Here is a 22,594-nt window from a genome sequence, read left to right on the forward strand (position 1 = left end):
GCCTCTCATTGGCGGAGAGCAATGCCACTCAAAGCAGACGGGCAGTCTGTGGGCGGCCGTGGCTGCCGGGGGCGGGACTTTGTCGCCATGCCTCGCCCACTCCGCCGTCCCACGTGACCGGTCGCTGGCGGGTGGGGCGGGGCTGGGGCGCTGCTGGGACAGCCCCCGCTGGTCGCCGTCGGGCCGTGGCCGCTGCCGGGCGCTGGAGTCGCGGCTTCTCTATCGCTTCCTGGGGTGGTCAACCTAGCGTTCGCCACCTTTGGCAGCGGCGGGCTGCGGGGCTGCCGGTGTGCGCTGCGACGAGCTATTCGCCGACTTGCAATGTAGAACCACATTGGAATGGTTTGGGTTGGAAGTGACCTTTTAGGTCATCTAGTTCCAATTCCCCTGCTATGAGTACCACGAGTCCCACGTAGTTCAAAGTCTGATCCAGCCTAGCCTTGAACCCTTTCCACTACAAGAAAGATAAGGAGGTGCTGGAGAGTGAACAGCACAGGGCCTCAAAGATGTTTAGGAGCATACAGCGCTTCATACGGGAAGAGACTCAGGGAGCTGTCAGACTCTTTTCAGTGAGACAGGACGAGGAGCAATGGCCATAAACTAAAAAACAAGAAGTTTCAGCTTAACATGAAGACCTTTACATTGAGAGTGGCAAGAAATGGGCCGGTCGGGGCTGTCCAGGGAGGTCGTGGAGCCTCCCTCTCTGGAGACATTCCAGACCGACCTGTACGTGTTCCTGTGAAGCCTGATCAGGTGACCCTGCTTTGGCAGGAGCGTTGGACTAGATGATCTCCAGAGGTCACTTCCAACCCTAATAATCTGTGACTCAGGCTCCCTGGTCAGCCTGTTTCAGTGCCTCAGCACCCTCGCAGTAAAGATTTGTTTCCTAACATCTAAGATGGATTATCCTCGTGCTTCTGTGCTAAAGCCGGCTGGCGCCCCGGCTCGGCGAAGAGCTCCTGTGCCCGGCTAAAGCGCCTTTGCCATGGGCAGAGGTAGCGCCGAGAGCGGGCGTCGAGAATTCGGCTGTGCCGGGGCTCTGGCCGGCGCTGTGACCGCCCGCTGCGCTCTCCTGCCGGTGTCCCGACAGGCAGGGGCTGCCCGGGAAGTCACACATGTTCCCTGATCCCGGCAGGCGGCGGTGCCCAAGGGCGGGGGGCGCGCGGCTGCCGCTTTTCCCGCGCAGCCCGTGAGGTGATCCCGGCGGGAGAACCCCTGCCACAGGCGCTTCCTCCCAGCTCCTCAAAACCTCCCGGCTGGGAGAACTGTCCCGCGGGGCTTGGAGAGAGACTTCCCTGTGGCACTGGCCTGCCTTGCTGCCAGGTGGGCTGAAGGCACAGGGAGCAGTGCCTTCCACTTCTCTCGGTGAGGCTTCTGATTTCTGAGAATCACCATCCTGTTTCCCTTCAGTTTTGGCTGAGGTAAATTTGTTTCCTTTCCTCTTGTCTCAGATGTATTCGGTGGTCTTGTCTGTATTTCAGGCCAGGTATGGGTCTCCATATCCCCATGTCACGTCCATACACAATTTGGGTGCCTCAGCAGCAATAGCCCCATGGACACACTCAGGCATGATTAGAGGCTGGATTTGCGGGTTTTTTTGTAGCATAAAACTTCCCCTGTCACCCTTCCTGAAAGTTGGTGCTTAATTTCTGCAGCCTGAGCCTGAGTGCAGGACAGCTTCGTACTTCACTGAATGCCACCACTATCTTCAGATCCTGCCTCAATTTTTTAGTCATCCTGACAGTAAGAGTAGCTACTCTCCCTCCGATTGGTGTTGTGCCCAGCTTCAGTGAGGAGGTTCTTCATTCCGATTTCCAGGTTGTTATTGAAAATTGCAAATAGTGCTGTCAAGCTCTGGGGTTTAGTTGCCTGTTCCGACAGAAAAGACAGCAATAGCCATTCCCTGACTGATGTTCCATCCAGTTTAGCAGGAGCTCAGCGATGGTTTCAAGTTCACATGCTGGGATTATTGGCTTGTAAAGGTTTCTTCCACAGCAATTCTCAATGTACAGTTTCTCCCACACACGTAAAGTCCTCTTGTACAGAGGGCGGTTGTTTATTTCCAATGATTTATAACCAGTAGCTCTTTCTTAATTGGCAGTTCTGTGTTATCTGCTACTTTTCTCTTTATCCTCTCCCCTGAAGGGAGAAGCTTTTTGCAAGCACTCTGTCCCATTAGCTTTTAAGATGTCTGGGAAGATTTAACTTAGGCTTAATACAGCAAGTTGTTCCCACAGGGGAGTCATCCCCGAAAAGCAAGCAGGGCACTGGAGCGTTGTAGCATGTGTTTTACAACATCTCTGCCACAAAAATCCCCCAATAAACATTATGAAAGCTGAGGACTCATGCGTTCTTTTCCATGGTTGCATAAGGACAATATTTTATTTTTTTTTTCTCATTTGTTTAAAATTGAGCTTTCCCTTGAGCTGTAGCTTTTGGAATTCTCTGATGAAGTGATAGTCTTGGCTGACATTTAAAAAAAACCCTACTTTTCATGACTGCCGAAAAAAATTGAAATGTGTTTTCCTTTAAAGGTAAGAAGTAAGAAAACATTCTTTTCTTTTAAATGACAGTTGTAAAAATTTTTAAATGACAGTTATAAAACCTTGTGATTTTTCTTGGATTTGACAGAGGTTAATCTGTTTAAAGTGTTACACTGTAAAAAAAGCAAAGCAAAATCAGAACAGCAAAGGTATCTTTGACATTGTTCCTCAAAATATGTTTCCAGTTCATAATTGTTTTATCACAATTTACAAATTTGAATACCAGGTGAATACCTGGCAAATTCATAAAATTTGGGAAAAAAAAATTTATTGCTGTCTTCACTGTGCCAGTAAGACCATTTCCCAAAATTGTTTTAGGGTTTGGAGAGGGGAAAAATATTAAACCAGCTTTTTCTGGTGAGCAGTGTTTGTTCCTGGCTTTCTAACTACCTGTATTTCTTTGAAATACTTTGGTTGAAAAAGGTGGTACAGTTAAAAGGTGTATTTTTCTTCAAATAATGAAATGTTAGATTTATGTATTTTTTTTTGTCATGAATAATCTAACTCATTACACTGAGCCTGGCCTGTGCTGCAGGGCAGACGAGCACACAACAGGGACCCAGCAAGATGGATAATATAAATTCATGTTATTCCCATTCACATGTTTGTTAGTACTGCATCAAAGAATCATATTCTTAGTCTGAAATTCTGGTTGTTTGGGTTCTTTTCAGTGGTTTTTAGGAGGTTCCAAAATGACTGAGTTCCATTGCATGTGCTCAGTTAATGTGGCAAGGATCATACATGTACTCTATTCTTTTGTCCTTGTCTTTACTCTGAATATTTTGGCTCTTGCAAATAATTATTTTGTCAAGTATAATACATTACATATAGAAAAAGGATATTCAGCTATGGTTTAGCTGACCAAATTATGTTATATTTTCTCTATATTCTTAATCAAAATATAATTGATTATTAATTTACCTAATAACATATAAAGTCCTGTAAACAAATACCAGCCTTAAAAAAATGATTTTTTTTTTTTTATTTTAAGACCCAGGTACTGCTTTGGGGCAATCAACAACATACCATGAATAGCACCAGACACCAGTCTCTGTTCTTTGTCAGTCTGCCTGAGCTGCAAAAACTCTGTGCTGCAACAGTAACACTGAGTTCTCAGATACCAGAAAGTGAGGCAAGGAGTACACAGATAAAGACTTGCAGGTAAAGAGTTTTGAGGGCTCTTATTTCCAGAAGCTGCTAGTGGTTGTTATTCAAATATTTTATTAGCAGTACAAGAATTAACTCTAATAAAATCAGCAAAATTCTTAGCAGTGGCAAGCAGTACAAAAATGTTTAATATAGGTTTTTATTTTCTTGAGCAGGGGACTCGCTGGCTATTGGGGAACAAAAAAATAATTTCTATTATGGTTTAAATTTTACAGGCTAAAACTAACTAATCCACATACTTCAAATAAATAAACAGGCAAAATTAATCTGTTTACCTGCAATGCTGGGATGCTTCGTGTAGGTTGAGACTAAGCAAAAAGATTACCTGGAAAGCAGATGTAAGCTTCTTGGCATCCACCGAGTATTCTGTTGTTCCCTTTAAAAGAAAAGGGGAGAAATGAGAAATTCTGCCAAAAGGAACACTTTTGGGAAACTCCATTTGTGTGCCAAAGGCCTGTAATCTTTGTCTTAGGCTGTTGTGGGTCACCTAGAGCAAGTAACTTGGACTAGTCCAATTATACTGAACCAATGGAAACTGATAAAGGTGGAATGTACTGTATTTGTAAAAGGTAAGGAAAATAAATTTAAGCTGGGAAAAAGAAAACGTTTTTATTTTCTTTCTCACCTTTTTCTTAGACAATTATTATTCCTGTATCAAGAAGTCCTTTCTGCACCTGTTATGGGGACACTGAATCAAATTTCGGTTGTGATGGCGGTCAGTATCACTGTGTAAATAAGTATCTGTAATTACAGACTGCTGTAGATAAGCAGAGTGCACCTCACTCAAAAGAGAGAAGTTTCCCTATGTTTTATTGAGGTAAAATAATAATTTGACAGAGTTGGATGGGTCTGATGAAATTTAGCAAAGTTTTAACAGTGTTCAGGACAAGGTTCAGGAAGTTTGATGCCAAGGTTTACCTTAATAATTACACATGGAAGAAACATGAAAAGGGAAACTGAGTTAGAATGACTAACTCTAGAGGGAGACAGAGGTGCAAAAGAGTAAAGAGGGCCCTCCTGTTGAGACATGAGGTTCAGAGTGGATTCCTTTTTGGATTTCATTTTTGGAGCCTATGTGTGGCTGTAGCCAATCTTTGTCTCAAACTCTGACAACAATTCATGTCTAATTGAATTATCCCTACCAGGTTTATAGTACCTCAGTAGCTGCATGGATTAGTAATTCTTCATAGCATGAATTCAGCATGCTTTCAGTCACTGCAGATCACAGGAAAATGGTCTCTTGACCTCTTGTAAGAAAGGTTCTCTTAATTTTCAGTATAGAATCTCTAAACTTCAGAGGAGTCCCTGCTCCAACAGAATCACCTGCCATGCAGGCCAGCTGTTGTACAGTCTGGCCATTCAGGGTGTGCTCAGATTGGGCTCATCCTGATTTTAATATTTAAAGGGTGAAATAGTTGGCTTCTAATCAGTAGTATGGGCAAGACAGATGTCTTTGATTTAGTGCTGATAGTTCTTTCTGTACTTTGGTCATCTTGTACTTTTGGGTTTCAAAAACACCTTTTGAAATATTTTTCAAGATACCTTCACTCCCTTGTAGGTGAGCCAGGGACTTTTCAGCTTGCAAGTTCATCCCAATGATGTGAGGCCTGTTGCTTCTTGGTCAGTCTGAACCAGAGTATGGACAGGGTCTGTTGTATTTGTCACACATACATGTTATGTTTCTCTAAGAAGTGTTTTGTTTGAGGATCAAGGTTAAGTAAAAATATTTCATTTAAAGCAGGCTTTTATTTTTTTGCATTAGTGGTGTAGTGGCAACTTAAGTCCTTTTTTTTTTTTTTTTTTGATTAAATGGCCTTTTCAGATGGTGAACCAATCTGTGGAATGAAATGGATTAAATTGGTAAAGTGCCACCCAATTCATAAGGAGAGAAGGAGCATTCAGAGTTCTGCAGCTTTGTTTTCGGAAGTCTTTGGCTTGCTTGGCTTGTTTGTGAGTGTGTCTTTAGCTAGACATGAGATTACAGTATGGCAAACACCTGAGCTAATTTTAGTTTTCTCCTTTAAAACACAGGATAAAGTGTTGGCTTAACTATTCCCTTGCATAGTTTTCAAAGGGAAAATCACTGTTGTACTAGAATTTAATTTATGCTTAATACCAAGCACTTGATTTATTTTTTTATTGTTACTTTTAGATACCATTTTACGAATCAGGAATATGTCAAGCTTATGTAGAGAGACACGGAGCTACTGTAAGTGCTGAAATGTTACACAGTTCTTTAGACTGTTACACTTGTCTGCAATTTCTGTTGTCAGAGATGAGTATTTTTCATAGGCCCTGCAGTTTGCACTACAGAAGCCGAGTTTCAGGGTTAATAAGTCTGCCCCATAGACAAAGTATGTCCTGTGAATTGGGGCATGGTAATTATACTTTGTCAAATTCAAAAGTTTTAAGAAGTTTGTGAGAAATACCTCTATATTTCTCTGCTGAAGTGGCATCCTGCTCCTGCTCAGAGGCACTGGGGACTGACCTCGAGACAACCTTTGGCCAGAGACCTGCAGCTCTCCTGTTGGTGTCATCCCCTTCATCCAGTGGGAATGTTCAGGCAGCTGAACTGTCTCCCCATTCACCTTTGGGTTTACCCAGCCTATACAGGGCAGTCTCAGGGAAACAAAACGAAAGTATAGAGAAGAAATGGAATCTGAGCTGATATATTTTTAGACCGTATGATATGCATGTGATTTACTATTGTCTAGTGTGCAACATCTATGGGGTTTATTAATGCATATGTGGATGCACTAAAATTGCTGAGTCAGAAGACCGATTGTAACCAAAGCCAGTCACTCTCATAATTCATTTGCACAGCCAGCTGGGTGTATTTTAATTTGTTCCAAGAAGTGCACATGCATATGCAGATCAGTATGTTCAAATATGCTTACCTTACAGAATGGCTTTATGTTGATATGTGTTGGTAACTGTCAATGTTAGGTTTTCCAACACCAAGCAATTCCTTGCAGGATTCATTAGAAACATCCTTCTAGAGATGTATTAGTTAACTTTTTAACCTACTATTGTTAGTTTCTTGACTAATGCTGATGGTTAAGAGAAAGCTCTGCAGGACAGGCAGGCAAGTAGAACTGTTGGGCGAGCAAAACTACATTTATTTACTGTGATTGCCAGAAAATGTCTCTGGTCTTGACTCTGACAGCAGAGGTAATATCAGCTTCGGATGTTGTGCCTGTTGTCTGGAGGAAGTTGCATATCTAGTAAAGTACTCCAGAGGGTTCAATTATCTTTTCCCTGAGTCCATTATCAGCCCTGTGAAAGCATTCTAGGAACTATCGTGCACCTCACTTTAATGGCGCGTGAAATCCAAATGTCTGCATCAAATACTGTGCTACCTTCCTCTTGTAGCTAAGTAGATGAAAGCTAAACATGTGTGGCACATACTAGGATTTTTCTCCAAGATGAAGTAGCAGTATATTTGCTTAAATATTGACTCAGGCCTTTAAAAAAATCTGTTAAATTATTAAAAATGTATGCTTCTTTTTGTCTCTGTTATTGTTAGCTGGAAGCACTGCAAACAGTTACTCCAGCCGTTCTCCAAACCTGTCTCTCCTACACACTTACAGCCAGGCTTGCACCCAGATGGAACAAGGCTGGTCATCTCTTGGTGCAAGGTATTTGATTCACCTGGGTCAGGGATCAAGCATTTAGTTTCAATTCATTATTGTAGCATTTATTTTCCATTATTTAAATTCCATAATTATTTCATTCATTATAATAAATTGTTTCATTCCTTTATCCTATTACTTTTTTCTTTATTTGCACTTTCATTTTGTTATCCAAGTTCAATGACTCAAGTTAATATTCTGAATGGACATGCCAATCACCTTTTCATCTTCTTCCTTATCTTTGTAATACATCAAATATTTATGTCAACTGAATGCAATGTACTAGATGAAATCAAATATTGTTGGACAGAGAATGTCTTCTAAAAATTTGGCCTGTTTCTCAGATTTCTCAGTGACACTTCTGCACATGATTTGTAGGCTTTTCTAAACAGAACCGGTTTTCTCTCAGACCCTCTCCTTCTACCAAGCTCTGTCTTTTTTGGATCATAGTTGCTTTGCCTGACATCTCTGCTAACTCCTGTGTAGTATAAATGTGAATTACCAAAGTATAAAAAACTACAGTGTAGCTTGTAATAATTAGAACAATTGTATACATAATTTCAAATATTTGTTGAGAGAAGTGTGCATGTTGTTATCTTAATTCCAGCCACAATAACAACAACATTCTCTTCTCAGCATCTTCAAAACATATGGGTCTCAGGATGAAATCAGCCGATTCAGGAGAAGCAGCTGAAGTAGAGGATTAGGAGGAAAAAGTGATGTATAGATTGCTGCCCACTAATTTACTTTTTTATATGTCTCTTTCTTGTAGAAGATGTTAATGAATCAGTGAAAAGTTAATTGAATGAGAGGATTTTCTCTCCTTAGAAGGAACACACCTTTCAACATTTGTGATAGACACAAACAAAACTGTGTGGTTTCTCCTTTTTTTTTCACATAAAGACTTTAGAGATATGGTTTAGAATATAATGTCTGTCTATTCTATTTATTAAGGGAAAGACTTTTTGTGTCATTCAGGAAGGCAAAATGCTGTTGGTAAGTACAATATTCTGTTAATGGTAAAGTTGAGAGAGCAAGGTAAAGTTAAGTAACTGACACAATCTTGGTATTACCAGCACAGGGTCTTTGGTTTTCATTCTGAAATAACTTCTGTCAAAATACACTTGGTGGCAGGTGGTGTTCTGTCTTTAATTGTTGTCAGCTCAACTGAACATTTGAAAAATTAGTCACAAAATAATTTTTATACTTTTTATCTAGAGCCCTAGATTGACATTTGCCATTTTAAAGTTATAATTATTGCAATTAAATGTACTTACCCTTAATTATGAGTCTTGCAAGTGATGTGAAAGTTCCATATTAATAGATAGGAAAATGAACTATAGTGACTGTCCAGTATGTACTGTGTGCTGTTCACAAAACTGAAGTCACAAAGCATGGTGGCTAGCTATTGCAAAAATTACAGAGTAATATTTTTATTCCAGTATAAAAGTTAAAGGTTACATTTGAGGATATTGGAGCCTAAAATTGTAGCAGAGATATGTGTTGAGGAACTCAGAGCTGAGTGAAAGTTCTGGAGATGTGTCTATAAATGCTCGCCTTGCTCATTTAGTATTTCCTGTTGACAGCTCCTGGATGGAAAATACTGGTCTGAGTGATTGAGTGCAGCAAATGGTTATATTAACTACATCTGCTCTGAAAATGGGTGTTTGTTTGTCAAGGACATGAGTATCAAGCACACAGTTGCACAGACAGCCTTGAGTTTCTTAGTTACTGTATGATAGGAATTAATTATTATTCTTATTTTTCACAGTTAAAATGCACCTAATTCTAATTTCTGTGCTGAGAAAGTCTTGCCTTTTGATTTTCAAGCACAGCATTTTGACTAACAATTACCTTAAATAAATATTTGGGTTAGCTTTCTGCCTAAGAGATGAGCTGTAATTCAAAACAGGACATTGTGCTTTTTTTTTTTAAATTTAGTTATAGACCTCAATGTGTCAGAGAGACAGCTTTGCATCAGTGTGGAGCCTTGCTCAATTCGGCTGCCACCCCCCAAGGTATAAACCAGTTATATTTCCTATGACTGTGTCTGTTTTATTAATCTTCTTTTCTTCTAATTTTCTTTTCTGTTAGGTGACTTACAGTTAGCATGGTGGGGATAGAAGTGCTTATTTCTGATTGCACTGAGACATTAACCATATTCATTTGACTATCTGCACAGGTTATGAAAGCATAACTTTGTATTGTATCTATATTGATGCATTCTAGCAAGCATTGTAAAACTGAGATTCAAGGCTAAGAGAGCTTTCAAAAATACTAACAGAATATAGCAGTGATGTGTCTTTGTGGCTCTAGATTTCCTTTTAGCAGTGTTTTCAAGAAAGCTTTCAGTCACACTGTAGTACATAGACGGTTTTTAGTAACAGGGCAACTACAAGTGAGTTGTCAGCACCATGTTCAAAATCTCTTTTTATAGTTACTATGGAATCTGCTTAATTTCTATGCAGCTTCGAAAATACTGGAGCAGCCAGGACTATGCTGCTTGTAAGCTTAATTTATACATTGTTTAAGAAATCATGGCTGAGGTTGACAACTTACTAGCCTTTTTGACAACCGTACCACCTGTGGTGAATATGTCCTTACATGCAGGGCATATTTGTCAGGCTTGCTGGTTTCTTCTAAAATAAATATTTCTCATCCAAGCTCTTCTTTGCTGAAAGAGGAGAATAGGATTTCTTCTGAGACCTGCTTAGGACAGCATAAACATTAAAGCTATCTATAAGAAGCCAGTTCCCAAATGAAACAGACCAATGATGGAAAAGATCATGATGTGGCTTTATTATCAGTTTCATCCTTTCAATACTTTTCTAAAACAGAAATGTCCAGATTTTCTTGTCAGTGAATAAATGCAAACCCTCATAGATATTATAGAAAGACGAGATGTTTCTCAAATCTCAGTCTTTGATTGTCCACTACAGTCAAATTCTGACATTATGAAAAAGTATGGTGTTTTTTGACTTCTCAGAGGATGAAACTGCATGTCCCATTGATTGTGTTCCTTGGACATTTGCACATGCTTAGTCAAAGTGACACACACAGTTACTAGAATGCCGAGCATGGGTGTCTGATTTGAGCTTTTTAAAAATGTGCATGGAAGTGAGACAGCTCTCAGTTTGAGAAATTAGTTCTATACTCCTATTAAACCATTTCAAATAAAGTTTAAATCTCACTGATTTCAATAAACTTTAAACCTTGTACTGGCACGATTTGTGGAAGTGTAGGCTCTAACAGAAGATAGTGTGCAATTTGATGATGGGAATATCAAATTTGTGAGAGCTGATGGAAGAATAATAATATATCAAGTTTCAGTGTATGGTGATACACAATTATTTCTGAAAATTTTATATTTGTACTGCTATAGAATTATTTGCAAATAAACCTTCTTTTCTGTTTTAAGCTGGGAGATTTTGATATTTCAGCAAACACCATAAAGCTGTTTGACAGCAATGAAAATACGGTTATTCAGCAACATTCCATATTAAGTAACTGGTGCTATGTTTTGCCAAGGTAGGAATCTGTTCACATTTCAGCAGAAATAAACATTTCTTGGAATGTTTTCCCTACAGATTGTGAATTTGATGCTAGTGATAAGAACACTTCTGTTTTACGGTCTGTTTTAAATTCAGGTATTCGTTGTTGTTGTTTTTATTATCTCATTGTTAAGGAAAATAAGAAAAATAATCAACAAAACATAAATTACACATTTAAATACTATTTTGATTTTAGTAATCTTTGTGTTACTTATATGGTATGCAAGAGCATCAGTTTTTCTCCAATACAGTTTTAGCAGAAAGTCAATTTAAAGAAAAAGTATTTTCACCTTCACCATGAACTACCTCCATTTTTACCTAATATTTTTCATCATTAAATATAAGAGAAGTAATGATGCTTGTTCACTGCTAGTGAGTGTTGAAGAGAAATGGCACTTGTCATGTTCTCTACCATACTTCAGAAAATATTGCTATTGTTATATTATAAACTTATGAGCTAAAGGTATTAGTCCTCAAAACATAAAAATAATCTCTAAATACTTCAAATGCCAAAAATAGGATTTTTTTTCCCCAATAGACCAGTATATTTTCAACTAGATTTTATTACACCCTTTCTAAGCATCCCTTCTTTACCTGTGCACAGCATGAAAATGGGTCAGATCATAAACATCAGCCACATAATTCCTCCAGAATCTCCTTTCCGTTCATATAAGGATTTTCAGATGCACTGGAAGAGTCTGGTAAGAACCACATACACTGCTCTCATTTCTCCCTCCCTTTTTTGTGCCTGTTGAGTTTGTCCTTGTAATACCTGTTTGTATTTGGTTTATCCAAGTATGGATATATTCTTCCTGAGGATCTCGAAGAGAGAAAAATATACTTGAGTGTTTACTTCAAACCAATAGGGGAAAGGTTCTTTACGTATCCTTTCAGAATATATTTGTTACGTTTCCTCTCCTACACTTCTAGCAAAGCTCTGCTTTTCATTTTTGAGTATGCCACGTTCCCTTCTTTCATAATTTCATAGTAGTCAGTAGAGAAGTGTTTTACTAGACAAATTGAAACAAAATATTTAGTCAAGTCTCTGTCCCAGTATTGAATAATAGGAAGACAAATAGAACAATTTCCTTCACGGCTTCCATAAATGTGATAATGCCACTTTAAATGTGATGTAAAAGAAAGTGGTGTAGAAGAAAGTTAAATTGTGTCAAAATGTGGCCAACAAAGATTGCTTTTAAAGAGAATTTTCCTGCCAGGAAAGACTAGACTAAAGGTTACTTATATTGAGCAATCTTTGCTCTAATAGGTTAGTGTGGTGTAAATGTGCTGAAGTCCTTCAACTTTATGAAGTTCAGGCCCATAAGGAATTCAGTGCTTTTGTTCGCCTTTTAAAAAAACATTTAGACAAACTCATGTTTTCTTCTCAACAAGGATGATTAGTAATTATAGAAATGTAAAGAAACTTGTTATGTGTCCCTGAACACTTACTCAGGTACCCTGTAAGTTGCATCCGAAGTCAGCCAGTGCAGTATTTCCCCAGAACAGATGCAGAAAGTGTAGTGAACTCTTTTCTTTCTGACATGAAGAGCAATTTTTCACAGCTGTGTGGATATCCAGTAAAGATGACAAGTAAAGCACTTTATGCTACAAAAGAACTCTCCAGGCCTTCAGTGCATGTAAGACTTTTTTTATAAACATATTAATGGCACATACTTTTTCATTGTATGAAGTGATCTTTATCATATTCAGAGCATAGTAAGAGCACAAAACTATGCTTTTCACAACCAACTATCAATCCTAGAACTTTAAATTGATGTGCAAGCTATAGTATTTGCCATTGTGAAGTTATTAACATTATAAATACATAAAAAATGGACTTGATGTTAATTATTTGCTATTAGTATTTGCAGTTCTATAGATTTTTTTTTACAGTTTGAGATCCAGGACTTTCTCAAATCTCCTCCATAATAATAATAAAAACAGTAATAACAACAACAATAACAACAGTAACATTATTACTATTGTTTGTATTTCAAGGACATGTAATGACAGGACAAGGAGGAATGGCTTTAAACTGACAAAGAGTAGATTTAGATTAGATATTAGGAAGAGATTTTTGCTGTGAGCATGGTCAGACACTGGAACAGGCTGCCCAAAGATGTGGATTCCCCATCCCCGGAAATGTTCGAGGCCAGGCTGGCTGGGGCTTTGAGCAACCTGGTCTGGTGAAAGTTGTCCATGCCCATGGCAGTGTGGCTGGGACTAGATGATCTGTTAGTTCCCTTCTAACCCAAACCATTCATGATTCTATTATTGTTATTACTAGCAGTAGTAATAGTAGTACAATTTATTTAAAAAGAGGACTATGTGGACATAAGCATTTTAAAACATTCAAGTTGTAAGATTTACTCCATGTCTGGTGATAGAAAGGAGGCAAGTAATCAAAACTCCTATAATTTGAAGTTGTGACAAAGGCTGAGGCTCAAATTTTTTTGGTAGTAGTGTGTGAAAGAAGAAATGAAGTAATTAATTCTGAACAAAGAATAGTGACAGAAGTTGCAGAGTTTCTAAAATACTATAATCCTCTTTCAGAAAGCAGTTCTTGTTTATGTCTCTCCAGTGATCAAAGCTAGAATGTGTCCTCTGTGTCATCTGCAGTTTTTATAGACATCCAAACTGTCTTTTGCTCAGAATACAGATGCTCTTAGAAGTCTTAAGGGATGAGGAACCCTGTCAGTCAAACCCTCTGCAGAACCCTTCAAAAGGGGTAGACATTATCCAGTTGGAAAGCACTAAACCAAGATAATTAAGTCTTTCCTTCTGAGAAATACTATATTCTAGCATATTTTTTAAACAAAGAATTCGGAGGATTAAATAAAACCCCTTAATATATAGTGACAACTAAATATTGTTTTAAAATACAGTCATTCTAATCCAAAACACAAAATTGTATGCTTATGTATTGTGATGTGTATTAAGTTGATATCATATAGTGATGCATTAGGTGGCACTATTAGACCGTTAAATCCAGTTTATTCAATTTAGCAGCTCTTGGTGTGTTGCAGGAAATAAAACCTAAGCATACAAAATTGGACGGTGAGATGGTTTGTGTAGTATCTCTAACGCAGGCTCCTCCAAGAAAACCGACTTTGCCTGGAATTCCTTCACCTTGCAGTACAGAAAATAGCCGCTGGATGGAGTGTTTGATCCAAGAGCCAGGAGCACACAGTTTTTCGAGTAAGACTACAGGAGGGGTTAGCATTGAAGCAACAGAGAAGTCAATGAGCAAGAAGCAAATACCTGGCGTGCCAAAGTTACCAACGGCAAAATCTTTAGCGCCACCTGTAAACTCAGCCTTTGAATCCACGCCCCCAAAAGTCAGCAAAATTATACCAATTTTCAAAGGAAAATTGATGCAAATGAATGGAAAGATCACAAGTCAAACAGATAGGAAGAAAAGGGAAAATGCTGAATGGCATTCACCAATAAAAAGTGTGGGTGTTTCATCTTCTATGCTCTCTGTGCACAAATCCAGCATAACTCAGGTTTTCAAACGCATTCAAGACGTGCCAGTCAAAACTCCTACTGACAGCAGGGCCCTTCAGGTAAAGAACACAAAGACACACCCAAAACATGGTACACCCATATTCCGATGGAAAACCCAGTCTAGTGGACAAATTACTAACTCTGATTTTTCTGAAAACTCTGCTTCAGTTGGGAATCCAAGTGAAGTCAATCACAAAAAGGCAAATTCTCTGTTCTTTCTTAAGCATGTTGGGCCAGTGCTTCAGAAGTCAAGCACCAGTCCATGTCTGAATACACATGAATCTCCTACTTCCAGTGCAAGAAGGGGGAAAAAGTTTGCAAGTCAAAATACTACTCGATTTTTTGAGAAACAACACCAGTCAAAGGAAGTGCATTTGCAAATTTGTAAATTAGACAATGAAATGACAAATTCCAGTTTGCCACTGCAACAAACAAAGAGATCAAATAAAGGAGCTGGGTTAAATATTCATGAATCTGTCTTCAAAGATACAGTGTGCATGGCCAAAAGTGAAGCATACAAAGCAGCATGCCACTCTAAGGACTGTACTGCTGAGACAACCAGTCATCATTCCAAACCTAACTTTGAACAGGTACAGTAAAGAACAGGTCTCATTCTCACTGCTTCTCACAAATTCAAAAACAACGTTAAGCAATAAAGAGCATGACTTTCATCATGTTCTACCATCATTCTCAAGATAGTTTTCTAAAATTCTACCATATAACTTAATGTTTTCAGCCACTGCTGCTTTTTTTTTTTTTTTTTCTGAAAGGGAAGATGATTTACTGTGTTTTATGAAATTAACACTTCTTTAATCTGGGACTTCTGTGGTGCGGCAATTAGTCTTCCTTTGTTTTAGACATTTTATCCAGGTCTGTGTGAGGTTAACATGGTGACATTTTTTTCTGGTGTTCAGTCTCTCTCCATATAAATCCATATTAATAGAATAATTCCTTCCTCCTGGAAGGAAATCTCAAACCTCATCAATTGTGTAGCACTGACAACAGTTGTGTGTAAGGCATTGTGCTGTTAGACAAACATGGAAGTTTTGCAAAAACGTGTTTAATTACAATTTCACAAAAAGCACAAGTTGCAACAGGAACAAAATCTCACTGGCCATGAGGAAAAAAATCTTCAGTGTTAGAACACCTAGTCAGCTACTAGAACAATTTGCAGAGGGAGGTTTTGGGGTTTGTTAGCCTTCAAGATTTTCAGAACTTGACTGAATAGGGCCCAAAGCAAGGTGATCTGTCTTTGAAGTTAGCTCTGTTTTGAGTAAAAGTTATGATTATGTGACAGCTAGAAGTACTTTACCACCTAATTTTTCTGTATTTCTCCCTGCATTGCAATTAAATAAATAGTTGAGCTGATTTCAGTGCAATTTTTATGATGATATTCCATATATTGGGTACATGGATGAAATGTCTTGGTCTTATCATGCTTTTCATCTATACAATGTAACTTGGTGGGTTATCTCAGCTTTGTGTGATGATGGCACCTTCCAAAAAAGCAGGTAATTTTAAAAGTTCAGGTCTTGCTCAAAATATTGTGGGGTGTTTTTCTAATGAAGGTATAAACTTCTATACTTTAAGATGATTGCAGGGAACAAGTATCTGACATGTGAAACACTGACCTCAAAACCAACTTTGCCAGACATGGAGAACAACATGGAAGCATCTGTAAAGAAAGGTTGTGCCAGAAGAAGACAGGTAAACCCCCTTACTCCCCCCACACACACATGCACTCCTTAATCCAGTCCAGAAGGACCTGAATTAAGAGATAAAAAAGATACTTAAAAATTTTTAGTATGTTCCAATTAAAATGGGCAGGCTAAGGAATCTTACTGACCCCCCTGGATAAAATGAACCTTAACCAGGATAAAATTAATAGTAACCATCAGGTATGATACTGTCACTTGAACAGTTCATGCTCTGCAGCAAAAGATGCTACTGAAATATTTAATGATGTTGCTGTTTTTGAAGCAGATTTTCTGATTCTGCAGAAAAGTTCTATTCTGCCCAGTATAACTCTAGGCATTCTCAGTGGCTCTGTGAGTTTTTCACCTCAAGGACTTGAATTTAACAACATTCTGTAGAAATTACTTTTTTGTTGTTGTTATGCTTTTAAAGCCAAATACAAGACAATTCTGGATGTTTAACTGTAATTAAAAGAACACAGTCTGTGCTCTCTGTGCAGATCAGAAAAGGCCAGTGCAGCAGCCCCAGAGGCCTGCTGCAGGAACATGCTCATACCCCAGAGCTCGAGCTGCAGCAGGGAAGAGAGGAGTTTGTGTGGGAAGCGCCAGCCCAGCTGCTCTGAGCTGGCCCCATCCAACTGCAGCTGGGAAAGGCCCTTCCACAGGGCCACAACTGAGTCACTAGTTCCAGGCCCAGCACTGCAATGCTACAGCAGTAGAGTCACTCTCACAAAGAGAAGGAAACCAGCAACTCAAAATAGCTGTTTATAAGAAAAACAGCCCTAGGGGTCTAGATATTGAGGTGGGGCTTCCACCACAATATGAATTAATGAATTCCTTTACCTGCCGCTGGGAATGATTCAGCCACACCAGGGCTTGTGAGCATGGAGATCTTGTAGCTGGTCTGGCAGCACTGCTGGAATGGGGAAGGGGCACTGTAAGGAGTCACAAGTGCCCCATGCATTCCTCACTCTCCAGGCAAGCTCTGAGTAGCACAGGTGCCTTCCTGAGCCCTGCAAGCTGCTTTTGGGAAGTGTCAGGACACAGCAAGTTCTCACTGCCACATTGCCACTGCAGTGCTGCCACTGCTGGACTCGAGAGTTGTATGTACAGCTCTCAGGAAGTTTCATTGGTGTGTCAGGAATAGGAAGGAGACTTGTCTGTTAATCGGGGTAGGGATGGACTCTCTGATGCTTATTGGGCTGATTCCTCCTGTCCCCGGATTAAAATATAATGGTGCTAACAGGGGACACTGCTAAACACATCTCTGAAGAGTAAGCCTTTGTCGTTACTGATCATCAGAAATTATAGTCGGTTTTGAAAGTCATGGTTATCAGCATGTAAAGGGTATTTTCAAAGTAGCTGTGGTCCTAATTATATAGCCACTGTACTTATAAACATACTTAAAATTATTTATATTGCAAAACAGAAACTTTTATTAATTACTTCTTATTCAACTAAGCATTTCACTCAGAAGCAAATTTTTTAGTTGAATTTTTAGCTTACTATTCCCGCTTCATTTGCTTTATTGGTTTTTGCCCTTTTCTGTTTGTCTTGTTTTTGTAAGCAGAAAGAAGAAGGTTATTCAAAGTTAAAGAGAGCCAAAAGAAGTAAAACTTCTACTTAAGATGTTCTGGAGTATTGAAAGAAAACACTACATCTAGGTATGTTTATTCCAAATTTAAAATATTTTCTTTTATTTAAATAATATCACATCTGTAATAGTTCCTGCACTTTTGGATGATGATGATATCAGCTGCCTACAAAGTAATCACTTTACTAAAAATAAATGGCTTCTAGAGAAAATTGATGAGGTAACTGATGCAAAGGACACTAGAAAATAAAACATTGTGCTTTTTTTTGTGAAACACACGATGTTAAAAAAAGGCATTTTGTACGTACTAGAACTTAGATTTTGACATAAATTTGTACTTTGATTGTCTCATTTTTCTATCAGACTAAAATAAGCCTGTTTTTTGGGCTTCACTTGAATCTGAGCTGAAGGTAAAACCAAAAACCATTAATGTGGAGCTGTGTATATGATTTGATATCATTACAAGAAAAGTGACTAAATGCTCTTCTGTTGCTGAGATCTAATCACAGGACAAAATTGTCTGTCATGAAAATGGAGTAAATTTAGTTTTGTGACAACGTATTTCAACCCACATTGTGAGTGGTTGTCAATAATAGTCTTGCAGGGTAAAACAAGCTTGTCCTTTGAGCATTCCTTTGAATATCAAGAATGCAGCATTAGGATACAGTATAAGAAGCTCACCAGGTTTAAGGACTGAATGCCTGTCACAAGTGATCAGCAGTAAAACGTGCAGGAAAGAGTAGCCTATACAGTTAACTGTTTCAGAGATAAATAGGAGTTTATTTATTCAGGTGAAAATATTGATGTAAGCAAGATGGTCACACAGAACAGCACCGAAAAAAAGTATATGATAAAAAGCAAGTAGAAAAATAGAGCAATAAAGAATCAAAATATAAACTGTACATCTTTTAACCTGGCTTTTAGCTTCAATGGAAGTGAAAACAAGTAGCCATGTGTGCATTTTGTCTGAGAGATTCACTTTATGTCCTTCCTTTCCTTACTGGGATATATTTCCTCCAGTGAACAAGTATATCAGGTGTCTGCTTTTCCTAAAGGAAGTCTAGTATGGATAGAAGTTTTCATCTCTACCCTTCACACTTTGGTATTCAGCATATTCTGTCCCTGGGTTTAGCGTTTCATCTCTCCTGCTTCAAGCCAGGCAGTTCAGGCATGGTCCTTCTTCAGAGCTGTTCTGTTCTGGTAATCAGCATAGATATCCACAGGTCCAAAGTCTGTGCTTTGACTGAGGACTAATGAGCAGAAGTGGTGTCTCTGCAAATGGTCAGAACTTTTACTTTTTTTTAACTCTGATTTTTTTTCTTATTTATGAGTTAAATGCCACAGCATCAAGTTGATCATGGTAGATAACGCTTTAAACCCTGGAGAGAAAACAATGTCTTCCATCCAGTGTTTAAAATAAGATTTCCAAGAATCCCACTGGTAAGGGTTCTTCATTGGTGTTGATGATTTAAAAAAAAAAAACTGGAGCTAAAACAACTTCTGCTGTTGTATTCTTGCCTACAGTTTTGATTCTGAAAAGCTGGGCTCTAAATTCCTTCATTATGTATTACTACACATGCATTCAGAGTGCATGTTTTCATTTGAACACTTGAGAATTACTTGTGAGTTTTCAAATTTACTGTGTAGCAAGATTTATGTGTGAGAAGTTCTTACATTGGAATTCAGTGATGTAGTCAGCAGGGAGGACTTTGTTCTATAATTCATGACAAAAAACCCATTTTTTTACAATTATCTTGCAATAATAGTTAGTTTTCATGACTTATGTGCCAAGTTGCACAGCCTCTTGACTTGTCCAGGAAATCACAGCAAAATCCTAATTTTTTCTTTGTTTTCTTGGAGTGTGTTAATAAAGCAACGTGAGAGAAGTATTTAACATTTTAAGAAGCTGAACATTTGATTCTAATACTAAGAGTCTTCATGCTTAGTTCTTTATTAATGGAAGCCACCCTATAATTTTCAAGGTCAAAAACTACTGTGAAAGGCAAATTTTTTTCCTAAGATAAATCAGAAGATCAGTGCTTCCAAAGGAAGGCATATACTACTACAGAAAGATGTTTTAAAACAAGAATTTGAAGTATTGCAAATGTTGGTGGAAGAACAGACATTAAAAATGGCAGCACTGAAGCTTCCAAGCTTTTGCCACTGATCTGCAAAACTCTTCCTGTTCTGCTCCTGTATTATAGTGAGATACTGACCTTTGATTTCAGTTGCCAAATCTCATTTAGCAAATGAGAAGCTATAAATTCATCACAGACAATAACAGTAGCAGAATTTCACCTGAAAGTGAAACCTGCTATTACTGTAAGGATGTTGTGTGAATATAAGAGTAAGGTAGGAGGTCCACACATCTGGAATTATATAAAAAATTCTCAGCAGTTTTGGGCTGAGATCTGTCAGACTGTTTCTTCTAAATAGTGCATCCCTTAAGCCAACATTTAGGAATTTATGTTATAATTTGAAGGCTATTCTACAGAAATTTCAAAGCTGTCTTTCAAATGTTTTCATCATGTGAAATGGCAGGCTAAAATATTATTTTTCCTATGTAGTGAAAATATGTGTTTCATTAAAAAAAAGATTCTGAGAATATTCAATCTTTTAATGTAAAAGCAATTTCTTTTATGATGGGGGAAAATACCCTAATCAAATCTAGTAGCAGAAATAACCTTTGAACTGCATGCATCAGTAGGTTTTTGGTGTCTAAGTACTTAAGACATACCCCCAAAAAGAGGTGATATTGTAATATTTTTTTCTCTTATGCTATCCATTTTTCATTGCTATGGGATTGTTTCAGGTTAGGACTTAATTTATTGCATGGTTGACCATTTACAAATGCTAAAGAATGGTATCTTAAGATTCCATCTCTTACTTTCTTGTAGAGCTAAGAATGTGGTTTGGCTGCCTGACCTCAGCCAAAGGTTAAGAAGGTGTGAATAGACTTCTGCAACAGAACCTACTTCCAACATCACAACTGACAGTAGTATTTTGAGGACTTGAATCTTAAAATGCCCAGATCTAAAAGGATAAATCTGTGCAAAATACCACATATTTATGATGGAGAGAATTCTTTCTTGTTCTGTATAAAAATTCAGACATTTAATCTGAATGCCCTGAACCCCAACTTTGTAAATGGAATGCAAATACAGATGTGGGAATACAGCAATATTTTTTCCTTCATATTAGCCAGAGTTCTCAGTTGTCTTTTGTTTTCGTCTATGCTCTGAACTTTTTCTGTGTTTTCCTCCATTCAGGTTCCCAAGAGGGCAGTAACATACTTCAGAATCTCTGAACTTTGTGTATCTTGCTGTTTGCCATTGGTAGCTGTTTCTGGATGAAAATTTGAGGGTTAAATACAGTCAAATTAATCCATGTATCATCAACTTCTTCAGACAGTTCAGGTTAATAAGCCTCTAATGCATATGAAAATTAAACTAAATTGTTTAGTTTTTGAATTACATTATGTATGTCCTGCTACTTGCTTACACAGTTAATCATTCTTCCAAATTATTTTGTTGTTTCTAGTCAGGTTTTTAAAGATAAACTATTTAATTCTTTGTTACAGTGCCTGGGCCAGTTTGAGTCATCAGTAAAAAAATCCCAAACAAGTTTTCTTTATCAAGTCAAATGACTGGAGAATAAACAATTTTATTCCAACAGAAATAATTTAAAGGCTGGATTTGAGTCAAGCTTCATTAATTCTCATTGTAATTTTTGATGACTTTTCAGATATGAAACTGCTGTGTAAAATATTTTTTTAAGTTTAGTTCCCCATTCTTCAGGAGTTCTTAGAAAACCTGTAGTTGCCCTTTGAGGAGTTTTGTTGCCCTGTGACTTCAGTGACCTACTGCAATGTGCAGATACAAATATATACACATATGTAAGACTGTTGCCTCATAATCACTGCTTTGGGGTGACTATTATTGTGTTCCCTGGAAAATAAGAATCAAATGTCACACTAGCTCCTAAACTCAAATGTTACAGAACTGTAGTTTAACACTTGTTTTGGACATACATCTGCAAATCTTTTTTTATGAAGGGATTGATACAATGGGACTTTGTGCCTTTCATTAAACTTTTTTTTTTTTTTTTTTTAGGTTCATATTGCAATAGCTGTATTTCTCTTCACTTCATTTTTCCAAACTGGATTTTGTCCTACTACTATGACAACTTTTGTTTTGTTTTGTTTTTTCTTGAATGGTGACTGTCAACATAGTTTTAATACATAATACAAAAACAAACAAACAAACAAAGAAAAAAAAAAAAACCCCAAACAGCAAGCCAAGACAAATACTAAAAGTGCTATATGCTCAGCATGAAATCAAATTATATTTTCATTTTGTCTGGAAGCTGGTATAAAGGCTCCTTTTCAAATGCTGTGGTTTAGTTACCTTTCATAGGTTTAACTGTATGTAACTGATCTTTCTCCTGTCTTGCATGGAAAAGCCTGTAGAGTAGTTGCATTTCTACCATGCTATATAAATTAGTGCTTCGCCTGATCTGTTTCCTATTGTTGTTTTTAAAATGCTGCTGGTTGCCAGCATTTGTCTTGTATCATCACAGAAGTAATTTTGCACAATTTTTGCATTTTTTTAAATGTTTACATCGTTTTGTGTTATCTGTTATAGAACTAAAAATACAGAAAAAAATTATTTATCTCAGCTCCAGTGTGTTCTGTTTAAATAAACTACTGAGTTACTCATCTGTGCTAAATTGCCAGCTATTTCCTGGTCTACACTGTGAGAGAGAACCCTGTTACTCCACCTCACCCACCCACCCATTCCTTGTGAATGCATGGGAAGGTGTTGATAGTGAGCGGAACCACACTGGGTGCAGGAGTGGTGGTGTTGGAAATGCCACTAGTGGGAAGGAAGGATAAGTGCTGTGACTG

General features: G+C 38.0%; 1 protein-coding gene across 4 annotated transcripts; it reads left to right on the forward strand.

The window, feature by feature from the left end:
• Positions 1-244: 244 nt before the first annotated feature.
• Positions 245-22,269, forward strand: C1H18orf63 (chromosome 1 C18orf63 homolog). 4 transcript variants are annotated; one of them, XM_088055220.1, is made up of 14 exons: positions 3,535-3,704; positions 4,347-4,425; positions 5,863-5,919; positions 7,237-7,348; positions 9,284-9,360; positions 10,761-10,870; positions 11,498-11,594; positions 11,690-11,775; positions 12,347-12,524; positions 13,920-14,990; positions 15,991-16,107; positions 17,665-17,758; positions 20,958-21,104; positions 21,801-22,269. In XM_088055220.1, exons 1-12 carry the CDS (start codon positions 3,571-3,573, stop codon positions 17,719-17,721), a joined length of 2,175 nt encoding a protein of 724 aa, XP_087911346.1. In that variant the 5' UTR covers positions 3,535-3,570; the 3' UTR covers positions 17,722-17,758; positions 20,958-21,104; positions 21,801-22,269. The 4 variants fall into 4 exon arrangements, with proteins under 4 accessions (XP_087911335.1, XP_014112032.1, XP_087911340.1 ...); XM_088055209.1 differs by lacking the exons at positions 11,690-11,775; positions 12,347-12,524 and adding an exon at positions 245-1,421 and having other exon boundaries at positions 17,662-17,758; XM_014256557.2 differs by lacking the exons at positions 11,690-11,775; positions 12,347-12,524 and adding an exon at positions 245-1,421.
• Positions 22,270-22,594: the final 325 nt, after the last annotated feature.

The sequence above is a fragment of the Pseudopodoces humilis genome, chromosome 1 (assembly GCF_049639895.1).
Source record: "Pseudopodoces humilis isolate 2021_Gansu_Grassland_sample_001 chromosome 1, ASM4963989v1, whole genome shotgun sequence".
NCBI lineage: Eukaryota > Metazoa > Chordata > Aves > Passeriformes > Paridae > Pseudopodoces > Pseudopodoces humilis.

Bases quoted from the DNA above. Each gene is read 5' to 3' on its own strand.
- C1H18orf63 (XM_088055220.1), top strand. From the start codon at position 3,571: ATGAATAGCACCAGACACCAGTCTCTGTTCTTTGTCAGTCTGCCTGAG. The intron at 11,595-11,689 runs GTAAGAACCACA...GGTTTATCCAAG, and splicing joins AGATGCACTGGAAGAGTCTG to TATGGATATATTCTTCCTGA. The intron at 14,991-15,990 runs GTACAGTAAAGA...CTATACTTTAAG, and splicing joins CCAAACCTAACTTTGAACAG to ATGATTGCAGGGAACAAGTA.